Source organism: Felis catus, chromosome A1 (assembly GCF_018350175.1).
Source record: "Felis catus isolate Fca126 chromosome A1, F.catus_Fca126_mat1.0, whole genome shotgun sequence".
In the NCBI taxonomy this organism is placed as follows: domain Eukaryota; kingdom Metazoa; phylum Chordata; class Mammalia; order Carnivora; family Felidae; genus Felis; species Felis catus.
Genome location: NC_058368.1, coordinates 51727316 through 51752512, shown reverse-complemented (window position 1 = coordinate 51752512; position 25197 = coordinate 51727316). Strand labels below are relative to the sequence as shown.

The 25197-nt window shown below is 39.0% G+C and overlaps 1 protein-coding gene across 18 annotated transcripts in view; it reads right to left on the bottom strand.

Annotated features, from left to right (window-relative positions):
* Nucleotides 1–25197, bottom strand: part of SCEL (sciellin) — a 320878-nt gene that overhangs the window by 63031 nt on the left and 232650 nt on the right. For 17 of the 18 annotated variants that reach the window (XM_045054657.1, XM_019828151.3, XM_019828143.2 and 14 more), the window contains 4 exons: nucleotides 20046–20114; nucleotides 19407–19445; nucleotides 18035–18115; nucleotides 16145–16210 (listed from right to left, as the gene is read on the bottom strand). In XM_045054657.1, the coding sequence (XP_044910592.1) occupies nucleotides 16145–16210; nucleotides 18035–18115; nucleotides 19407–19445; nucleotides 20046–20114 (255 nt within the window). The remainder of the gene's footprint in view (nucleotides 1–16144; nucleotides 16211–18034; nucleotides 18116–19406; nucleotides 19446–20045; nucleotides 20115–25197) is intronic. The other variant, XM_019828175.2, reaches the window with a different exon arrangement.

Below are 25197 nucleotides of genomic sequence, written 5' to 3'. Positions count from 1 at the left end.
GCAAACATGTATTGGTAGCTTTCTATGTACAAGGCATTCTACAAAGTGATAATTTCTCTTTTCTCAAAAGGCTTTCAATGCACAAATAAATATATGACAGATGAAGAAAATAAAACAGAGTAAGAGAATATGATATATAGACTGATGGTGCAAGAACACCATTTTATATAAAATGGGAAGGCGTCTCTGTGAAGTGAAATTTGAGTCAAGACCTAAAGGAAATGATAAAATGAGCCACGAGGATATTGGAGGAAGAGAATATAAATATGGGCATCATCAACTTAGAGATGCCATTTGACACTTGAAACTGGACGAGATCGCCAAGAGACTCAGTGTAAATGAAGAAACAGAGAGGGCTCAGGGTTCAGCCCTGCAATATTTAGATGTCAAGGGTATGAGAAGGAAACAGCAAAAGAGTCCAAGGAGAAGTGGCCAAAGAGAAATAGGAAGGTGTAGTGCCCCAGAAATCAAGTGAGGGAAGTCTCAAGCAGGGAGGAACTGGCCATACCAAATGCAATGGACAGATCAAATAAAACAAGGATGGGGAAGTTTCCATGGTTTTGGCAAGATTGTGCTCACTGGTAACGCTGATGAGAGCAGTTTTGATGGAGCAGTAGTGAAAAACAACTTTATAGGAGTGTATTTCAGAGAAAATAGGAGATAGAGGTGTTTTGCAGAGAAATGGGTGGCTTCCTGAAGGTTGATAGGTCAAGGAAGGTTACTAGAGTTTGCATACATAGCGATGAGAATGACCCAGTGAATCAGTGAAATTTGATGGTGCAGCAGAGTGAGCAGAAAACAATGAGACTTGAGAAGTAAGGGTACCTGAGACACAAGTGAGATGATTGGTTGGTCACAGATGGAAACACAGAGAGCTCTCTCATTTAATCCTCACTGTGATCCCAGAGATAAGTATCATTCTTCTTTCTACCTTATACATGAGAAGACTGAGGCTCAGAAAGTGAAGATAAATATCCCTGATGATACAGCTGGTAAGTGGCAGAGGGAGGAATCTGAACCAGGAAGTTTGGCTCCATAAACCCTCCCCCATGATATCCTAGGGATCCCTGGGCAGCACCAGTAGCTCAATGGAGGCTCGTGGCCATTGAATTAAAATAAAACTAGCTGCCATTGTTTTCTCTTGCCATATTCAGCTGCTTAGGGGGCAGAAACAGGTGAAACAGAGAGGTGGATTTAACTAAGCTTATAATTCAGCCAAGTGAGTGCAACAAAGAGAATGAGGGCAAAGGAAGGGAAGGGGGGTATGAGGAAGTGATTATAAGGAAGGACTGTGGGATCTGAGATGGACATGGAGGGAACAGAGGATATGAGGGTAGAGGCAATGTGAAGAATCAGTGGATTGGTGATTGGTGGGGCTGAGGCTGAGAAATTTCTAGAATCAGAGGACTGGAGAGAGTGGGCTGAATGGAGTAGAAAGTAGAAGCAGAATGGAAAAACTTTGAAATGCACTTGGTTACTTACAAAGGCAAGATGTATGGATAGCTGAGGTAGGGCAAAGGACAAGAATATTGGAGAGGAGATCAAGAAAGTGAGAGGCCAGTTGGGGGAAGGATCCTCCACATGGGTTTGAAAATCACCAAGCATTATGGCAGGAGGCAGGTGTGACAGAGACCATGAGCCTGGTGCCAGAATCTTGAAAGAGGGGTGGTGAGTGGCTCTGAGACCTTCAATTGACTGCAATGATGAAGAGAAGCTCATGATGCCATAATTTCAAGGAAGATAGGGGATCTTTAGGGAGGAGAAAGCTAACATTGATAGGAAGTAGCAATGAAGAGCAAACAGGACGTCTCCTCTTCTTCTGGACCCCATGGAAGCAGAGTCTTCTGGAAGAGCTCAACAAACAGATGAGTGCTATTCAAAGACAAGACTGCAGAGCAGCCAGTTTTGATGGTAATAGATGACACATCCAGAGAGGTACTGTGAAAGGTTTGAGTGCTTAGGCTGCTGCTAGTTTGGGTCAGGGTCAGTGATGGACAGAGCTCTGTGGGGCTACTCAAGGTGACAAGAAATGATCAGACCGAGCTTCTCATGGGGATCTGTGGCCATAGAGATGGAGGAGGTGATGCAATCAGTCCTAAATCTTTCTCAGCAGAGTGTGATGTGATAGTGATCGTCTGGGTGATGGGCAGTGCACAGAGTACGGTCAGTCTCCTGCTCCTTGTGTTGATGGTGGCATTGAACCCAGGAGAAGGGCCTGCAAAGAATTCGAGCACTGCCTGGCTCACTGTAAGTGCTCACTATACACCTAGTGCTGTGGCTTTCGTTACCCCACATAAACCCAACACTGTAGGTGTTGCTCTCCTAACCCTGGCACTCCTAACCACCCATCACCATATTCCCTCTGCTCTCTGGACTACCTGCTTCTCCCTTTCCCCTGGATACTTCTTCCTGTAGCTTCAGACTTGGCTTAGTCATTACTGTCCCTTGTGGCACCCAAACCTGTGCTGGATACATCCCTATGTCTCCCCACAGCATACCCTCTTTAGGCCCATACCACACTGTTCTGGATTACACATAATTTTCTGTCTCCATACTGGGCTGAAAGTTCTTAGAAGTATAGTTCTATCCTAAATACTAGGATTGTGTATGATTCAGGTGCCCAATACAGATGTGTTGAAAGAGGGAATGATTGGATGCATTTCTATTTGTTGAGGAAGGAAATGAGAACTGAAGGGCAGCTTGAAACGTTTAAAACCTGTTTAGGTTTTAAAACCTGAAAAACAATTTACCTAAAAAAATAGTCTCCCCATCCTGGTTTAGTGTTAGATTTTATAATTAGATATTATTTTATATGAAATGCCATAACCTTCTCTTTTCAAACAATATCCCTGTGTTGGGGATAATGGGATATCACAAGTGATAACGTATCTTTAGTGTACCTGGGTGGATTCACTGATTATATGCTTTTCTTCCAGGGGTAGATGAAAGGGGTGAGAAGGTGGTCAGTCCTGGGAAATAGTAAGTCTGCACAGGACACTGGATGTCTGAGAACAGGCAGGAGAGAGATAAAAAGATGAAAAGGAGGATTACAAAAAGGAGAAATAGAATGGTGCCAAAGTTTGCCTATGCCAGAATCACACTGATGAAAAGCTAAAGTTCCTCCATGTTAGAATGGCTAAGTCCTCAAAGAGGCAGGTGATATTGACTGGGTATATCTGGGAAGCAGGTATGGATACGGAAGTAGTACACGGTACAGATATGGTTTGGGGACTACCCTGGAAAGAAAAGGTGGGTGTGCAGTTGTGAAGGCCAAGAAAAATAGAGGGGAATATTTATTTCGGAAGGTGCTGCATTTAAAATTTTTTTTCCAACGTTTATTTATTTTTGGGACAGAGAGAGACAGAGCATGAACAGGAGAAGGGCAGAGAGAGAGGGAGACACAGAATCGGAAACAGGCTCCAGGTTCTGAGCCATCAGCCCAGAGCCTGACGCGGGGCTCGAACTCACGGACCACGAGATCGTGACCTGGATGAAGTCGGACGCTTAACCAACTGCGCCACCCAGGCGCCCCGGAAGGTGCTGCATTTAGAGCGCTGCTGGGCTGGGGCTAGGCAATGCCACATTGACTTCGATTCACCTCATAGAAGCTTTCATTTGCATCTCCGCAATGACAGCCACAGATGACAGAACCCAAGCCCTTAGGGGCAATGAGAGAAGTCATTCATGCCCTGCCAGGAGCTTGATGTAATGCCAAGCCAGGGGATTAAAATGCAAGAGCGAGGCAGGAAGCTGTGGCCCAGAATGTTTTGAAGAGAAGGAAACAAGAGACATGCATGTGGAACGATCCTCTTTGAATACCACCGTGAGATGCAATATTTAAGCTTGGATAAGTTGACCCCTGGCTCTACCCCCTGTCTTTCCTTCAAGCCGACAAGACCTTTGCAGGATCCATGCCACCACACGAGTGACTATAATTGTAAGGAATAACTTCTGGGAATAAAAAAGACAGCTTTCATAAGAAATGGGAAAACTTGCAGATGAGCCCGAAGGCCAGAGCTGATAGAAATGACATCATGAAGCAGTTTATATTACTTCTTTTTCTTGTGCTGCTACAAAAATCACTTCTCTTCATCATGGCTTTTTTGCAAAACATGCCTGGCTCTGGGACTTCTGTCTGCACACTCTCGTGAAAAGCATTTCATTACTACAGCACATGCCTAGATTGAAACAAGAATAATCGACTCTAACATTTAACTGTGAGTTTTGTTTTCAACTTCCATCATGCTTAGGCTTTGTTTTTCACACACTGAATTTTTATTCCCACAAAGTGACAAAGGAGATGGAACTTCTAGTTTTTGAGTTTCAGTACCATACTAACTTGGTCAACCTCTCACAAGCATTATTTTATTCCATTCATACATCTATCTCATGGAGTATGTTTTGTTTTTTGTTTTGTTTTGTTTTGTTTTTCGATGAGTCCCAAAGGTTAAGTAATCTGCCCTACGTCACGGTGCTAGTAAGTAGTTCAGCCAGCCAGGGTTTCAGCTTAGTTTTTCTGATGTTGAATCTCATGTGTTATTCTCTAGATCATACTGGATCAGACCAATACCAATACACCAGTATTCCCAGTGAAAATCTAATAACAATATGTTGTCATGCATTACTTTCTTGCCCAAGGAAGGAGTCATTAGCTCAACAAGCATTTATTCCACAAATGCCCCAGTTTTAATATTAGGACACATAGCAACATATGAGCAAAACTGGGCATTCAAAAGCTAAAAAAGATGTGGTCCCTGATCTCAAAGAGCTTATAGAATGTAAGGAACATGTTCAAAAGAATGATTACTATAATGAAGTCTCACTTCCTAGTGGCCAGGGGCCATTTCAAGAAACCATAACACAGCAATAGAGCATGCACCTTCCTCAAAATTCCAGAGACCTACGTTTTAGACTAGCTTTGCCACTAACTCAGTTGGACCCTAGAAAGAGGGCTGATTCTCTGAACCTCTGCTTCTTTATCTACAAAAGGAGAAGATCTGTCCAGATCTGTGGCTGGCAAACCACTACATGACTGTGGGAAGACAGAGTTATTACAAGGCATCCTTAATTCCACCGAGCCCCAAGTACTTGCTATAGACTAAGCACCTTGCACATTGATATACTGCACTTTCCAAATGTATGTAGATGTGGTTGTGGTTAATACAATTTAAATTAACATAATTTAATTAGCTCTATAAGAAAATATGTAAACTTTAGCTAGCCAATAGACACAAAGAGACAGAAATTTTAAGTACTGTTAAATTCATAGCAACTTTTGGTCCCTAGATATTTTCTCAAAGACATAATAAGAATAGTCCAATTACTATCAGGTAAAGTTCTAAAATTTTTTAGCATTGAAAAAGAGTCTACTCCAGGGTCCCCCTGAGTGGTTCAGTCAGTTAAACATCTGACTCTTGGTTTTTGCTCAGATCATGATCTCACAGTGGTGAGATCAAACCCCATGTCGGGATCTGCGCTGAGCATGGGGCTTGCTTAAGATTCTCTCTCTCCCTCTCCTTCTGTCCTTCCCCTGCTTGTGCATGCTCTCTTGCGCGCATGCTCTCTCGTTCTCTCACTCTCTCATTCTCTCGCTCTCACTCTCACTGTCTCTCAAAAAAAAAAAATCTACTCAAAATGAATCACAGACCTGTATATAAAACATACAAGTATAAAACTCTTAGAAGAAAAATCTTTGTGGCTGTGGGTTAGGCAGAGGGCTCTCAGATATGACACCAACAGCACAGTTTACTAAAAAAATAACAATAACTTGATAAACCGGACTTCATTAAATAAAAACTTTTGCTCTGCAAAAATACATTGTTAAGAGAAGGATTTTTCTCCCAAGCCACATTGGGAGAAAAATACATGCAAATCACATATCTGACTTAGGACTTGTAAGCAGTACGTAAGTTTTTAAAACTCGCAAATATACAGTAAGGAAACAAACCACCCATTGAAAACATAGGCCAACGATTTGAACAGATATTTAACCAGAGAAGATGTACAGGCGACAAATAAACGAATGAGAAGATTCTTGACATCACTAGTCTTTAGGGAAATGCAAATTACAGCCAGGATGAGATACACTCCACACATATCAGAATGGCTAAAATAATTCTTTTAAAAGCTGACAGTACTAAGTAATGTTAAGAAAGTGAAACAACTTGAACTCTTGTGTGTTGCTGGTGGGGTGCAAAATAAAATAGTCACTTTAAAAACTGCTCAGAAGTTTCTTATAAAGTTAAATGCTTACCATATGACCTAGCAATCCCACACACCAAGAAATAGGTACACACAAAAACCCATATGTGAACTCTTAGAGCCTATGAAAACAACCTGAATTTCCTTCACCAGTTGAATGGATAAATGAACTGTGTAGCTCCAAATAATGGAATACTACTGAGCAATGAAAAGGAATAAGCTACTGATACACGGAACAGCATGGATGAACCCCACATCCATTGTGCTAAGTGAAAGAGCCATATTCAAAAGGCTACACATACTGTGATTCCACATATCTAATATTCTGTCTATTTCTGACAGAGGAAGAAGAAAGATCAGAGGACAAAGCAGTGCCCCCAAGTGTGCAGACACTCTTAAGTAAAATGTGGGCCCTTGCACACACCCCTCACCCACTTTTCCCACTACCCTCCTCCTACGTTCTTGGAAGCCTAGTCTATGTCACAGTATGCTCCTGTCACTTACACTATACCACACCTAGGACTCTCTCCCTCCCAGTCTTCTTCCTCCAAAGCCATCCCCTATTCATGAAATTCAAGCCACCATCTCTCAGCCTGTCCCAATTCTGCTCAGTTTTACCAGGAAAAAAAACATGATTTATGTAATTGACACTAAGATTTGAATCACCACAGACAGCCCCTTTAATCTCTCAGAATTTTCATGCTTTTAGAGGTGAGATTTACAATCTCTATCTGATAGACCTTCAGACAATACTACTACAGGGTGAAATCACTTGTTTAAAAAAATCAAACTGTTTTTATGGCTGGGACAGAGGGAGCTGTAACCTGGAGGGTGATGGTTTCGGCAGGGCCCTTGCCCCTCAGTATCCTGATTATCACTGCTTTTTCCTTGCTCCTGCTTCTGAGTCTGAGGGTTTGCCGCTTCATCATAGTTCAAGGAGCAACCTGGGGCAGCAATAGAGGCAACAGGGGCTCCAAGGGAGCAGGGGTGGTGAATCTGGATGGGGGGTGGGGAGCAGGATGTCTTTGATGGTTGTTGTTTGAATGCATGAGTTACTTAAAACTAGCATTAGGAGAGCAGAGCCTGTCTATGTTGACTTCATAGGACTGAGGAAAAAGCAACTTCCTGCTAAATAAAGCTTAAGCCCTCCACTGGCACATTTTTAATTTGCTTTCTTTTCATTCTATTCAAATGACACACTTCAAAAATAATAAACCTTGATTCAGGTTAACATTTTAATTATTTTGAATGCCCAGAAGGGCTATTTGTAGGCATTCAGATTAGATTTTAAAATCACTGTAGTTTGATATTTTACTAAGAGTTTTAGAATCTTAATTTTTGCAAAACAGATTCTAATTAAAATAAAGACTTTTGTTGGGATACAAATGAAACATATAGATTTAATTTACCATGACAACAAACTTTGCAGAGGGTCTGGTACCAATAGAGTTAAAAATGTAGCAGTATAATTAGAAGGGTTACATTTTACCATTTATAGTTACACACAGAAAAATATAACTGTAGTTGCCATGGCAACTCACATCTCAATCAGGATTTTCTTTCCTCCTTCAACTCTACCAATCAACTCACTGACAATAAAAACCACTGAAGAAGAGGTTGAACAAATACAGATGAGAAAATATAAAAGTACATAGCAAGCATTTAACTATGTGGTAATTTCCTAGGGAAATTTCTTAGGTGTGTTTCCACTATTTTAATTTTATCGGAAGCTATGTATTTTCTTCTCTGTGTCCCGAAACAATTCCAGAAAAAACCAGATTGGTGTTTTGGTAGTGGTGGTGGTGGTGGAATTGGCTTCATCAGTGGTCCTGAATCGCCATAATGGGTAACATCATAAACATTCTTATTGTCTGTTCAGAAACTACCTTAATTCAGCTTCACTAAGTTTCTTAAATGAGCTCCACATGCCATTTAACCACGGGCTCTCTAAGCCACATAAAAACATAGGAACACTTGAACGTATCATAAACAGAACACAAACATTGAACAGTTGGTTCTGAAATTGGAAGTACCTTCAACATCAACTTCCTAGAAATGCTGTGTCCATATTTCATCATGATGTGACTGAATATCTCCCATGAATGGAGTCTATTGTCCATGCCCTGGCTCAAGGCTGGCAAAGGTTATCTTATCAATCTTGTGAAGGACTCAAAAATGAGGAAAAGTTTAACAACTTGAAAACTGAAGGCATACACTAGCAATTGCTAACAAATTGCTTTCTGATTCATATTCAAAAAGCAGAAAGTGGGAAAGGCAGACTTCACTGGCTCTTACCTAATAATTATCCACAGCGATGACATTTGTACTTTCTATGATATATATCACAATCTCAAGCACAGCCAGAGCTCAAATTATGCAATAGCAAAGCATTAACACAAAAAAGAAGCATGATATTCTGAAAAGGTACCTAAGCTTATCACAAATTATAAATGTATATCTATAAATGGTTATCTAGACATTTTTCGAAATGACATTGAATTTGTAATTACTAGATTTCCTGCTATGACTAAACATAACTGATAAAGAAGAATGCAGAGAATGCTTCTTGGATAGAAGTCCCATAGTTCTATACACACACACACACACACACACACACACACACACACACACACACACCATGTTCTCTGGTATTAGAACATTTGCCCCTCCTCTCCTTTCTTCTTGGAATGGTTCCACCCCTACCTCATCTCTGCACCTAGCTTTCTCTTGCTTACTCTTTAAGGTTTACCTTAAGCATCTCTTTTAATCCTACTATACCTCGAACACATTCTCTACTGTCTCCCTCTCCTTGGTCCACATATTTTGTGGCTATTGCAACTTCTGTGTTTATCATACCCTCAAGGACTCACTCTTAACTAGGGCCAGTCTTCATGTTTAGTACTCCTGGCTCAAACTGACTCCCTTATACACTTTGTCTTTCTTGAAATTGGGACTAGGTCTTACACATCTCTGTATTCCTGGCTTTTAGCAAAGTGAGCTCCTAGCATTTAGTCAGAGATCAACAATTGTTTTGGAAAGACAGAGAGACAGACACAGACACAGAGACACAGATACAGACAGGGGAAGTGAGGGGAGATTATATATGTATATTTTTTATATATATACACACACACACACACACACTATATATATATATATATAATTAATATAATATAAGCTATATATTATATATATATAAACACACACACATATATACAGTCCTCATAATTTAAGCATATAGAATAAAGCCTAACAACAAAAAGATAAATATGATAACGGGTTGAGGGAAGCCCCTATTTTGTAGTTACTGAGAAACATTACAAAACATTTATCAGTATGCACTTATTGATAAGTTACTAAGGATGAAGTCATACGGATGACTCAAAAAATTATAAGACGATGCCATCTAGCTAAGTACACCATGAAAATAAGTAATGTTCTAAGGTAATGCACAATTAATTGCCAAGTGAGAATTGCAGACAATAAGCTTTCTGAATTCAGACGACCAAAACAACCTCGTGGGCTGAGAAGGGTATGTGGTGGAAATAAGATTCATACCAGACTTTGAAGGATGACTGATTTTGGATGTAGAATGTATCCATTCACTCTGCCTCGCCACAACCAACCTCGTATTACACTTCATCTTTACCATGTAATTGCACTAGTTACAGTCTCATTTTCTGGTTCCTCCCTCAACCCCTTATGTGTAGACACACATCAAGGTTCCACTTTCATTGTCTTCAAATTTAGTATTTTCTCCATAGGTAACCTCACTTTGAAGATACCATATTTAAAATCTCTGGGATCATTCCCAAACCTGGATCTCTGGCACCAACCTCTTACCTGAGCACCTCCCTCATTTCTCACTGTTCGGTAATTACCTCCACAAATATATCCTTTCAGTATCCCAGACTGTACCTGCTCAAATCAATGACAGCCTCTTAAGACCAATTGTGTATCCCATTCTGCTCCTGTTTCTTCCTGTACTGATCGGTGGCATCACTACACTTAAAATCACCCTGGACTTGAACACTTAGTATTATGTAATTCCTCTCTTTCCCCCAAATGCCACACCTCTTTCAGGACCTTTTCCCTGAACTCCCTTCTAGAAGCTTTCCCCACCACATCAGAGCTCCCAGAGAATGTTGATGCTTTTCTTATGATACTATAGCTGATCTTGTGTTGTGATTATTTGTGCATCCATATTATCCAACTTTGAGAGCCATAAAGGACCCCAAACCCCTGCGGCCATGCTGCTGAGGGCATCACCTGGACAGGAAAGCCCCCTCTGTGAATCTCCTTTTCTTTCAGAGTTCCCTTGCCCTCCTTCCCTTCTGATGGCAGCTCCTGTGCAGTTGTTTTGGAAAGTTTTATGCCCAGAGTGACTGGCTCCCCAGGCAAACCCGTCAAAGCACCATCCAAATAAGGCTCAGAGTGTGCAACTGCCCCCCAGTGGTCATATTTTTTTCTTGATCAGCATCCAGATCCCTCAAACTCACTATGATGACTATTGAATAAGAGAAATACAGGAGATAGGCCAGTGACAGTTTTGATGATTTAAGTGTGGATGACTGAATGTTTATATTATTGTGACACAAAATAATTTTATGTTATAAAAGGTAGGATAAAGTGCCTCTCAAAGAGTAACTATATCATCATGTTTGGTGGTGGGGATGAGATTCTCTGAGGAGAGCCTGGCACAGCAAAGAGAGAACTAGACCACCCACACAAATAATGAATATAAAACTGAGGAGTGGAAGTAAGAGGGGAGAGGAGAATGTGGGGGTGGGGGAGAGAAAAAGAGAGATGGAAGAAAGAAGGCATGAGAGGCTACTGAGCAAAAGAGCAACTGAATCAGGCCTGTAGAGAAATGTCAGCCAAGAAGAAATAACCAATAACAGGTGTGGTCAAAGAACTAAAGAACAGGAATTTGTAAAATCACATTTGACCTAGTTTGGTCTGGGCTTCTACAATGGGCTGTTAGCAGTTCATTTTTATTAAAATCTTATACAAGTGGTATTGGGACAAATCAAGGCGGGAAGCTGCCGTCTCCTATACCTGAGTTAGTGTGAAGCAGACAGAACAGAACAGACATGAGTCAGAAGTGATATTCTGAAGAGAACCTAATGAAAATATGGCCACAGGAACATAAGGGCCCCAACTGGTGGAGAAGATAGGATTCTAAGCAGACATGACCTTATACGCTAAGGGTCTATAGAAGGTACGGTGCATTTAAAACCAATTACCTGACTAGAACAGAGAGCAAAGTGGAGTTATGAGGGATGGAAGCCAGGGAATAGCAGGCGGTCAGTGCTAAGGATGGGAGTCTTTATTTTAAGAACAATGATAAGTCATATTTTTCTTTAGGAGGGTGACATGTTTCAATTACCTTTTATAAATATCATTTGGGCAGCTGTGTGGAGAAGAGATCAGGGCAGTGGGTATCAGGGTGGATGAAGGGAGAATATCCAGGTAGCCACTACTGGAGTCCAAAGGAGATATGATGAAAGAAATGAAGGAGGTATATGGATGCAAGAGTCATTCTGGAGCTAAATTGATAAGATTTACTAGATGGATTGGATATTGATGATTAAGCAAAGAAAAATGTGAAAAATAAGTTCAAGTTTTCAAGAGTGTCAACAGGCTGAAGGATAATGTTATTAATTAAGATAGAGCACCAGGTTAGTGTGAAAAATTATGAATTTCCTTTTAAACATGTTAGGTTTGCAATGCTTTTGAAAAATTTAAATGAAGGTGTTGAGCAGGCAGTTGGCTATCTAAAGTAACTCAGAGAAGAGATGTGGAGTGGATATAAATGAAGGAGTTAAGAGCACACACCTGGCCGTTGAAGCTTTGGGCATGGGTGACCTGTGGAGGGGGAAAATACAGAATGGGAGGAAAGGAAGTACTTTGAGGTTTTAGGAGCATCAACAATTAAGGATTGGTAAAGGATGAGATAGTAAAGGAGACTGAGAAACAATGGTTAAAGAAATGAAAGCCAGGAGTATATTTGGGATGGGGGATGGCGGGGGGGGGGGGGGAGGAGAAGTTTCTCAAAAGATAGAAGAGAAATATCCTAAAGGCAAAAACAGCCAGTGATGCCTTTTGAAAGGTCAAGTAGTCACAGAGGCTGATATGTCAGCAAGAATTTATCAGAAGGCCATTAGTGACCTTGAGGAGAGCTGTTTCTGTGAACTAATGATGATGAGAACCAGAAAATAAAGATGGCAAGTATCATCAATTTTTCTGAAAATTTTGGTTGTGATGAAGAGATCAGGTGCCTGTCAAATGAATTTGTATAATTAGGCTATTAATTTTTAAGAAGTTTATATTTTAAGATGAAAGGGGTTTGAACATGGAAAGAGAAGGAAACCAGTGAAGCAGGGATTTGATCACAGAGGTAGGAGGAGAGACAGATGACAGTAACAGGGAAGAGCAATTATAAAAGCTAAAATCTTGATTCAGTCTTAATTAAAATGAAAAGAAATTATAAGTTCTGGGGGAACTGGATAAGAAGATTTCAAAAGAAATAATCTTGTTGATGTAGCTTGGTCATTCAAAATGCTATGCTGGTTGTCTCTCTTCTGACAAAAGAAGGTAGAGGAGGTCAGAGAATATTTTCATCCCAATGACCAAGGAGCTGCTTTAGAAACCAGCTAGAAAAGTTTTGACTTAAGTTCCAAAATTTACATGCTATGTCTTGTTATCATGAATTATAGCTTCTCTCTTTAATCTTATTTTTTTTAAAGGCAAGAGGCTTTCAAAGATATTTAACTCTTAACTCCAAAATTCTGTTTGATCCCCAGATCTTAACCTCTCACCATAAAACTAATGTATATCATACATAAAATGATACCTGTTTGAAAAAATTGCTTTTTTTCTCTCTGTTTGGTATAATATATGGTTATTTTAGAAAATTAAATTCTCTCATTTAATCTCTAATTGAACTCACCAGTCTCATGCTAAGTGATACAGAATTACATGCAGCTATAGTTATAGGTGTAGATACAGAAATAGATATAGACATAAACACAGTCTTATATAGTCTTAGCTATAGATAGATGTATACATATAAATATAGATAAAGGTGTGATATCATGGGTTCTTCTGCTGACAAAAAAGCTTGACACCCTTCTTAAGGCAGCTTACATCAAACCTGTAATAGATTTTAATCCAAATACAATCCCAACACAAATTTTTAATCTAAACACAAATAAGTTTGATTTTTCCATATTCTGTAAGTCAAGAAAGGAACAACTGGGGGAATGGGGATGATCCATGGTGTCAAAGGCCACAGAGAGGTCAAGGGGGGAAAAGGTTGAAGAAAAGGACTCACTCCCACAATGGCTGGGAAGTCTGGCGGTCTTTTCAAATGTGCTGCAAAGACAGGGGTGTGTGAGAGAAAATGAAATCCCTGGGAAAGATTTGGTGATGGGAAAAATGAAGGTTCACAAAATGAACAGAAAAGAGAGTAAGAGTGTTAGTATTAAGGGGTAACTCTGTTACAGAAGACATGAGAAAGGGAAAAGAGAGGAGGAGACAAGTGTATAAGTGAGGGATGAGGGAAATAAGGTTAGCACTGAGCTATTAGCTAGTATTAAAAACCATAGTCCCCCATTTTTATATTTTTGACCTATTTTCATTTTCTTTGTGTTCTTCTGGGGACAAAGATTTCTTTTTTAAGCCTTTGCTTCTTTTATCATTTAATAATTGCTTCTATTTTTCAGCTTTCACTAAAAAGGCTCTTTTTCAGCCCTAGGAATACACTGGCATTAAAGGTGAGAAACAGAAGCTTACTCTGAGCTCTTCCAAAGAAAAGCATTTTAGAAATCAAAGGCATTGCTATATTGTTATTATTCCCTCCTCCCCTGAAAGCTTGGCATGACATTAGCTCTGATCCTCAAAGAGAAATCTTTCAGTTTAGCCATTATAGTAATAATCTGTGCCTCTAAAAAAAGGAATGGATAGCTAAATTGATCAACCTAGTCCAATAATCTTCTCTTTCCCTTATTTCTGGTGCTATGGACCTAATCCAGGAACCAGAAATAGGAGCATTGTGACTCATTTTATCTTCCATGTAAATTACATCCAGCAATGCATAAATTGTAAGGGCATATAGCCAAGCACTACCAGTTCTATGCAAACAGAGATCCAGAAGCTCAATGGGCATTGAAAGCACGAGATAGTAACTCATGAATAATCCTTCTGTATTTTTACACAGTTATATAACCAGTTTCTAATTGTAATGATAATTTACATTAATTTGGAATAATACATAGAAGATGAATGTAAGTTTTTGGAGATAATAAATATTTCTAAGTACCAGTTATTATCTATTAATACAAAATTGGATGGGTCTTAAAATACTCAGGAAACAATAGTAACTACCAAAACTCCTAGTTAATATTTCCCCCACTTCGGTAGCTCCATGAAAGGTATCACTCATAAAAAGAAAGCTAACTGCCTGAGGGAAAAGAAAAGAAGGTTATAAACTAGAAACATAATCTATACTTGGCAGTTCATATAATTGGAAGTCACCTATAGATGAGGAGGCTTAAAAAGAAAATATTTTAACAGATAAGGTAGATGTAATTCCAAGTTGTGATTGTTCAACATGTTTAATAATTATGCATATATGAATAATATAAAATATATGCAAATATACTTTCTGCACAGCAGATGAAAATTTTGGGAAATAAAGCAATCTAATACTAAACAAACACATTGTTTAATAAACTCTTGTTTCCAAGTGTTGAATTGGAAAAGTAAGACCCATTGGAACACGGAAATGTTTGGTGGAGATATTCTAGGGGCTGATGACATAAAAAAAACAATTTTGGATCCCCTAAAGCAAAACCAAATCAGAGACTTATTTTTCTTTGTGTGGTAGAGATGGCATAGACTGTAGGAGTTGTCCACATGTGTCTGCTTCTTTGAAGGTCATGGTAGGCTCCATTTTTGTGCACTGACATACCCCCAGATCCTAGAACAATATCTGGCACACCATAATCACCCAATAAATTAAATGATTGTTGACATTCCTAGCATGGATTTTGTAGAACAAGGTGCCCTCCACACGGTCTATAAATTTAGTTATAATTATTGCTAGCGACAAAACATTGAAGTATAAACAACCCTTTTATCCCTTAAAGTTTACGAAGAACTTGCCAGTCATATCCTCACCCAGTCATACCGGTTCATCACAGCCTGGAGGCAGTGGTGCACCGGGAGCCCATAGCGGAGCCCAGCCTGGTGCTGGACTCCGTTCTCTCCTCTGCTGCTTGTATGGGTTGAATTGTGTGCCCCCAAAATTCATATGTTGAAGCCCTAACCCACAGTGCCTCAGATGCAACTTTATTTGGAAATAGGGACAATGCAGATGTAATTAGTTAGGTTAGGAGGAGGTCATAATGGAGTAGAAAGGGCCACATATGTTATATGACTGGTATTCTCTTAAGAAGGGGAAATGTGGACAGACATGCCCTCAGGGAGAACACCATCTAAAGATGGAGGGAGAGATCTGGATGATGCTTATACCAACTCAGAAATGCCAAAGAGTGCCTGAAAACCACCAGAAACTGGGAGAGAGTGTAGAATAGATTCTCCCTCTCAGTGCTCAGTGGGAACCAACCTTGCCGAAATCTCGGTCTTGGACTTCTAACCTCTGGAACTGTGACAAACATTTTTGTTAAGCCACCCAGTCTGTAGGACTTTGTTACAGCAGCCCTTAGCAAACGAATACAGCTACATGCTCCTTGCAGATTTCCTACCAGACGCACCGGTACCCTGACCTCACTCCCACTGGGCACCGTCTTATTCAGCACTCAGAGTTCACAAGACAGCCTCCGATTTATTGCAAAGATTCTGCAATTATACATTGTCAAATTCCAACACATTCTTCCATCAAGTTACCCAGCAATTACATCTGATACCTTTCCCTTACCTTCTGCTTGCTCCCATGCTTGGAGTGGCACTGCAACCAGGAGGAGGTGGCGGAAACCAGGACTGTCTGTTAGGAAACAACATCGTTGATAAACATGGTGCTTGAAAGACCTGATCCCACCCACATGTCTACCAGGAAAGGCTGAAAATAATTTGACAGTTAAAAGGCATTGAGATGACTTTTCCATAAGCCTTGGAAATAAAATGAAAACTATTTCATCAACTCAATAGGAAGTAACTAGCCTACAATCTAGGCTCTCTGCTCACAAGTAAGCTCCTTTCCCTGCTTTCCTGACACGAATATGTGGACATTTCTTAAAGAGAAACATGAAAAGAATCTGGAAAATAATATTTGTTAAATCTAGCTAGTGGGTTCATCAGTGTTTATCATCAACATACTTCTTTTTCTCTTTATTTTTCTGCATATCTGAAATATTTTATAATAAAAAACAATCTACTCTATGGTTTTTAAAAAGCTACATGATAAAAAACTCTGAAAGTAAGAATAATGAAAATGTATGTGAATGTCGCAGTAATATTAACCTCAATTATAATTACATATACGTATATAAATATATATGTGTGTATATGCATAAACATAAACACATGAATATCCAATTAGAAAGATGTCTTCACATTCCCAGGATGTAATTTTAACTGATAGAGATAGCTAAGGGCTCTGTCAAAAAGACTTAGATATGGACCAAAAATAAAGACATTCAGAGGAGAGTGACATATCAGAGGAAAGCCCAGAGAAGGAAAGTCTGGGATAAGGAGAGAAGGAGAGCTGGCTTTAAATTTCTGAAGCAGGTCTATTCTCTGAGGCACTACAGGACTGAACTAAGATTTAAAAAATGGGCATAAATCAAAGCAGATTTCAGCTCAATGTAAGTAGTCAATGCTACTCACAAGAGCTAGTCAAATGTATATCACAAAAATAAGAGTCTTATCGCTGGCTTCAATGATCCTGAATTATGTCTAACCTGCCAGAGGAAAGATTCTTGCAGTGGGTAGGAGATGTGAAATTTGGGTCCAAGAGAAAGGTGATCACATTTTCTGAGACTCTGCAGACACAACCAGAATTCCAGCTACAGGAGCATTTTTGGCAAATATCCAGTCTATCAACAAACATTGAACACCTACCCTACACTAGACACGGTCCTAGGTGCAGGCAAAGAAAATAAAACAGTTTAGAAGTACTGAAGTTCATGCACTTGTTTTCCATTGGATCATGATTCACTAGCACTGTGTTCTCTTCAGCAAGCAAAAATTGCTTCCACCGTCACGCTCTGTCTCATGAAGAATATTCTGCCACCACAGGTCTACCTAAATAAATCGAAGTCAGCACAAGCAGAAGGTGGGAGGCCAGGCAGAGGATTTCAGAGAAGGAAGAAATAAACACACAAACACAGATTGATGTCTTGAGATAAGGCCTTTGACTCTACTTGGAAATAGGGTCAACGCAATCTGCAGAGGAGGCAGCAGCAATGCAGGCTGAACGCAGGAGCATGGCAACATTTGTCCACACCACAGCCATTATTTCAGGGTAAGGCATCCCCTGTCGCAGGGCTCTACTAAAAGTGCTACCTGAAGTAGCTTACCCTTTGGTGAGCTCTGTCATTGAAAATATTACCTAGGTATTCAAGACCCCAAGGGAGCTGGAGAAAAGACTGCATCTTTGAAAAGGAAATTAGGGGGAAAAGGAACAAAGTTTGAGGACATCAGAATCCAGTAGGCATTGGATCCCTCAAAAGGGAGGAAGAAACAATGATGAGAGAGCAACTTCTGAATGCTGCCTGCAGATCTTGGTAGATGATTTGGTTCAGAAATTAATAAAATACAGCCCTCTCCAGAATATCGACAGGAGGCAGATACAACAAGCCCATCATACCTCTTTTTCTTTACAGGAGTTGTAGCAGAGGCAGGAGCCGGGGGGGTGGTGGTGTTTCCACTGAACGAACCTCCACTTTGCCTGTGTAACCACAACAAACCACATTCTTGAAACTTTTTTATGCGGTCCCACCTTTGAAAGGTCTTATAATCTACTCATATTCCCACCTGCTCTCTAACCACCACAAAATGTTTCAATGACAAAGGAAGGACAGAAAACAAGTTCTTCCTTAGTTTACCCATTTTATGAATCCTCAGGTCCTCATCTAAGTAATTAGATCTGAAGGAACTGAATTAAGTCATTCATTATATGACATTGTGTGTCTGAAATCCAGACCAACGAATTCTCATGTGCTCTGGGTTCATAATATATATTTCATATTGTATATATTGTGACTAACAGAATTATATTGCAATTGTTTGCATTAAAAGCACTAGGCTGTTGGGGCACCTGGGTGGCTCAGTCGGTTAAGTGTCTGACTTCGGCTCAGGTCATGGTCCCACAGTTTGTGAGTTCGACCCGTGTCAGGCACTGTGCTGACAGCTCAGAGCCTGGAGCCTGCTTCAGATTCTGTGTCTCCCTCTCTCTCTGCCCCTCCCCCTCCCCTGCTCATGCTCTCTCTGTCTCTCTCAAAAATAAATAACCATTAACAAAAAATTTTAAAGCACTAGGTTGTTTAAGAAAACATTTAAAAATCACACCATTTTAAATCTCTATTTAGCATTTATTAATGTACATAGACCTTCAAAAAAAAATGGAAGTGACCCAGGCCTGTTTCAACTACTGACAGGTGTGCTCCAATGTGAGAATTCCTTAATTTTAAACAAAAATTTAAAAACCAATTCTGTTTTCAAAAATCCACCTAGTTTGGCGGTTTATAATCACCACTAGTACATTCCAGAGAGAATGTACTTCATCTAAACAGATTGCTAGCAAACCTATGATTTCATGACTCAGATGAATTGTAACATGATGGGTGTTTTGAAAGACAAGTGATAGTAGTCATAAAAACAAGGAAAAATAAAGTTCTGTGGGGGAAAAATAAACAATAAAATATACAATGGGAATTAAGGAGGGCACTTGTAATGAGCACTGGGTGTTGTATATTAAATGATGAATCACAAAATTTTACACCTGAAACCAGCATTACATGTATGTTAACTAACTGGAACTTAAGTGTTAAAGTCCAAATAGTAAATATTTAAAGCTTCATGGACCATTTCCTTCTTTCTACCTAAACTCTGAATAAGCAACAGGAGGGTGATTTTGTTATAGTTGAAACTTTGGCTTGAGCAGGGTATACCTGGTTTATCTTGAACACATACAAAGAAATACACTTTATTCTTAAAATGTAACTTCAGTCAGTACATACGTCTTTGCTGCTTCTGGTGATCGAAACGTGGACGTGTTTCTGGTAAAATAAATAAATAAATAAAGGTGGGGCAAAAATTTGAGCAGCCACAAAGAATAAGTACTTGCATCAATTTGCAACTGTCCATGAATTTAGAATTGTTATTTAAAGTTAGACATTATTTGAGAGAAAGAAAAAGAAAGCATCAGTATTTGAAAAATTTGATAAGGTGATCTTTTTGCCTTATGCTAGATTCTAAAGGAAATCTTTTTATATCAGAAAATTCAGTATCGTTTAAGCCCAATGCTTTTATTTGTGGAGTTCAGGGATTTTCTTTAGCAATAAGAATTTAAAATTGGCATTTACATGTATTTCACACTCTTGTCACCAGGATGACTTAAAACAAAAACATGAATGTCATAAGAACAATGACCTGAAGCAAAGGGCTCTCTTGATTTTTAAGCAAGGCAACAAAGATTTTCTATTTCTCTAAACATGAGGAGGAACAATGGTTTTCACTCCAGAATTTTTGTGTTTAAAAAATGGAGGATAAGAATTTACAGAAAGATATCAAGTAGGACAGAAGAATTGTAAGTAAATAAGTAATGCTTAGAAAACTATTGTACTTGGGTCTTTCCCAAAGTCAATAGATACTGGTACCTATTGGTTAGTCGGTTATCCAAGGTATTGGCCTTATATGTGTTAGTGGCATCATTTCTGTCTGAGATCCTTTATAAAGAAACAAGACAAAAGTTTGGATGAACATTCAGATCATTAAAGTCCTTTCAGACCTCTTTCACGAAAGAATAACTTCACAATATAACCTTTCACTAGTAAAGAGATTTGTTTTCAGGTGTTACATTTTAGAATATTTTGCAATTAAACAAAAACTACTTAAACCAAAATCTATTTATGAAGCTATTTTGATACAGCTTGGAATTTTTTTATTTATTTATTATTATTTTTTTTTAATTTTTTTTTTCAACGTTTATTTATTTTTGGGACAGAGAGAGACAGAGCATGAACGGGGGAGGGGCAGAGAGAGAGGGAGACACAGAATCGGAAACAGGCTCCAGGCTCCGAGCCGTCAGCCCAGAGCCCGACGCCGGGCTCGAACTCACGGACCGCGAGATCGTGACCTGGCTGAAGTCAGACGCTTAACCGACTGCGCCACCCAGGCGCCCCGGAATTTTTTAAATTTATGTTTTTCTACTAGCCTCTCTGATTCACTGAGCATTTAACTCACTATTTCATATTCTTTATTGTTTAATAATACAGTTGACCCTTGAACCACACGGATTTGAATGGCGTGGGTCCACTTATATGCAGAATTTTTTGATAAATACAGTACAGTATTGTAAATGTATTTTCTCTTCCTTATGATTTCTTTAATAACATTTTCTTGTGTCTAGCTTACTTTATTGTAATAATTCAGACGGATAAATATAACACAAAATATGTGTTAATCAACTGTTTATGTTATCAGAAAGGCTTCTGGTCAAGAGTAGGGTATAGTAGTTAAGTTTTGGGAGTCAAAAGTTATATGTGGATTTTCGATTGCACAGGGGTCAATGCCCCTAAACCCTGTGTTGTCAAACGTACATCCAGCCAATGACAGTACTTCCCAAGTCTGTAAAACACATCAATGGAAGACAAGTATTCTTCTAAATATTTTGTGGCGTAGACAATGCTATATGTTTGCCAAACTCGTTTTCATTTCCTACTGAGCACACAGGAAGACCACATTTCCCATTCTTCATTGATATTAGTTGGGGCCATGTGATTGAGTTCTAGACTAAAGAATGTGAGCAGAAATGTTGTTTGCACTTTCAGACCCATCCTAAAACCTATTGTGTAATCATCTATGCTCTTTCTTCCTCTTCCACTATAGTTTTTGGTTGCCCTGTGTTGAAGATGGAAACATCAAAACATGAAAAGAACTTAGGTCTCTGAGTTGACTTTATGGGGCTGAGACATCCCCTATGCTTCTAGCCTATCACACTGGACTCTGAAGAGAATGAACAGTAATCTTCTGTTGTGTTAAACCACAATAGATTTGGGGGCAATAGAGGGAACTTGTTAAAAGAGTCACTCTACCCTGGTGAATTAGTTTACTGTAACTAACACATTGAGTTAATAGCCCCTACTGGCCATTAAATCTCAGGTCTCCTAGATGTGTCTGTCCCTTGTGTCAGAAAAGACAAATCAGGAATCCCATACTGCAGACCCTCCTTCCCTTTCTTCTCTCACGTCAGATAGAATAGGAAGTTTCTTCCTGAGACACGGAGCTATCCTGGGGAGCATTCTGCAGGCTTGCACAAAACTAGGATGTAGAAAAATTAGGTTCAGGAAAACAAAAGATCAGCAAAACTTTTCTGTTGATCCGACATTATGGATCTACTATAGCTTTCTCTAAACTTTTAATTTTACTGTCAACTTTAGTACATGGCTTTATATAAGCTACTCTTGGAAAGATGGGCACTAACTTTGCCTCATTCTAAAAAATAATTAATGTGGGAGAAAATATGATTTAACTGTCATAAATTTAAAATGATTTCAACTCATAATGTCATCTTGATATGTGTAACTAAAATATGGGGTAAATAACTCTAATACATTAAAATGCTATGATTTAACTCCAAACAAGGTTTTGTTTATAGTGCATAATGCCACAAATTGATAGCTCTTGAATGCAAAAAGGAAGGAAGGTTGAAATCTTCCAGAGCTCCATATTCTCAACAGACTGTTCACAATATAGGCTTTAACTTGTACAGGCTCCTAGAATCCATGTATAAAAAACTCATATCTAAGGTGATTGTCAGGCAAAGGACCATGAATATATACCTTTCACTAACTGCTACTGAGCCTCTGGGATGTTTCTATTTAAAGGGCTCTGCAATAAACCACTATGGGTACCATAAGTAAGATGTCAGATGACTATAAATCTTAAATCTTAAATGTTCCTTGGAGGGGTGCCTAGATGGCTCAGTCAGTTAACCATCCAGCTATTAATTTTGGCTCAGGTCATGACCTCATGGTTCATAAGATTGAGCCCCACATCAGGCTCAGTGCTGACAATGTGGAGCCTTCGTGAGATTCTCTCTCTCCCTCTCTCCCTCTCTGCCCCTCCCCCACTCTCACACATGCTCTCTCAAAAATAAATAAATAAACTTTAAAAATAAAATAAAATTAAAAAGAATTAAATGTTCCTTGGAAACTCTACTCAGACTTTATAGCTATCTATGAGACCCTAACATGAGACAAAAGTAATCTTGGGAAATTGCTACTCTGGTACATGGAAAACAACAATTTATCTAAAGTAAACAGATCCTTAATATCAAACATTCTCAATGTTTAAGTAAAAGCAAAGTCTGATGTTAAAATTAAATGAAGTTACTCAAAATGCTACGGTGTAAATCTATGTAGGCAATAGTGCATGTAATAATAAAAATAGCTACCTACTCTTTGCTGCTTACTGTATACATGTTAGTCTCTACTCTTTAAAACATCCTCACAAGGGAGGTGTAATTATTTTCATTTTATAGATGAAGAAATGGAGTCTCAGAGACAGTGGGTGACTTTTTCTTGGTCACCCAACTAGGAACTGGTTTGTCTCCAAAATCGTCCCAGTAGAGCCCAATGTCCTACATCTAATTTTGTAGTGTGATAGTTTCAACACTCATCTGTTGGGTCAACATGTCTTCCTTCACTTACTGTTCTTCACCTCCAGGATCTCTTCTATGCCACTAGGGGGATCAGTCTATGAGTAATAGTGGAGGGAACTGTAAACCACCATTCCAATACATATGTCAGTTTCTTATTAGGAAGATTAACTTTACTTTGTATTTCTCTTGAAAATTAAGTTTTTTCCAACTTGTGTATGGAATAGGTTGTTTTGAGAAGCGTCAATCTTAGAAACAGTAAACACCCAAACATGCTAAATAGCAGCATGATCAAAAGACCCAAAGGAAAAGTTACATTTCCACAAGAGAACACTAGAGGTCACCCCAACCTAGGTTTTTCAAATTAGTCAAACCACCTTTAGGATTTGGGCCATATTGCACGCTACATACGTAGTTATTTACTTATGTTTCTTTAGAACACCTCATACTTTAACCTACATATATATTTTTAAAAATACAACTCCAAAGTACTTTTCTTCTATTCATTTAAAATAAATGCATTATTTGGAGCATGTGACTTGATCTCAGGGTTGTGGATTTGAGCCCCATGATGGGTATATAGATTACTTGAAAACAAAATATTTTTAAAAATTAAAATTAAATAACAAATAAAATAAATGCGTTCTTGAAATGCATACGCACATGTATACCAGATGTTGATTTGTCACCCTCCTCCTAAAATTATTTCATATCTTACATTTAGAGTGGCCAGCATTATGAAAATCTGACTCCTGCTAATAGGACTTGCCTTTCTGTACTGATTCCTGAGTTCTCTCCATCACATCTATTTCCACACTTAGAGGATGTAGCATACTACTGGAACTCAGGACTGCCTGGGGAATGAGCTTACCAAACATGCCACTAAACTTCTGGGTAAATAAATCGGGTAATCTCTGGCCTCATTTTCTAGTCTATAAAATGAAGGACTTTTGGGCTAGATTAGTGGTTCTGAATTTTGGTTGCACATTAGGATCACTTCATAAGCTTTAAAAATGCCCGACTCTCACCTCAGACTAATTAAATCAGAGTTTTGGGGGTGAGGGGTGGTGGGACCAAGTTATCAGTAAAGTTTCAAAGCTCTCTCAGTGATTCTAAATTGCAGCTGAGGCTGAGAACAACTCAACTGATTAGTCTGTAAGGTCTAGTCTAATTCATTGCTAATGAATGAATTAGGCTCTGTCTTGACTGGCCTAATATAGACCTTCAAATACACAGCTTACAAAGCCTCCCACCTATTGCCCTTTCTTGAGGCATAATTATCTCACTTCCAGATTCATTCCTAGAAATAGGGTTTCCATCTTCAATTAATGGTGCAACAGGACAGCCCTCAAGGCCACCATGAATGGACAGTTATTTTGGCTCCTCTTTCCACTCAGTGCCATGGAGATGAGATCTTGCGCAAATACTCTACACACTCAGTTTTGTTGAGGCTATTAATTACAAGAGAGAAATTAACTTCTTAGGAACACCAGTGTGGATTAGCCTCTATTAGAGAAACTGGTTTGAAAACCTATGAATAGTGCAGAAGTATATTCATTTCCTACATGAATTAATACTGGCAGATACTAAGTATAGAATCTATAAGATACCATAAATTACAGCACATCTGCTTAAAATACAGCAGGTGGCATTTTTGTCTACAATGACAGCATATCTTTAGCTACAGAGAATGACCTCAACTGTCAATGGTCTCAGGTGTCCATTGTCTAGACTCCAACTAAAGCTGTTAACTTTACTCTTTATATGCTTATTAAGCATCACTACCAAATATAAAATAAAAGTGTGAATTGTAGCATTTACACTTCAATCTAAATAGACATTGCTCAATTTTCTCCATAGAAATGAGCCCTTTCCCTCTGTGTAGGAAGGAACTAACAACAGGCACAACACAATGGACCCTTCTATAAGCCATATGGGTACTCTACTGCCACCACAAAAATAGTTTCACCTTGTAAAGAGCTAATGGCTTTATACTAGAGAGGATAAAAATGATTGTATTATTATAATTTACAGTCTCTCCATAAAAACAGAAACTGCTGTTTTTCCACCAGGGGGATGGAAAGACCAAAAGTCAGAACGAGAACTGACTACTCATATACACAAAAATAACTAGATTCTCCATTTTAAAC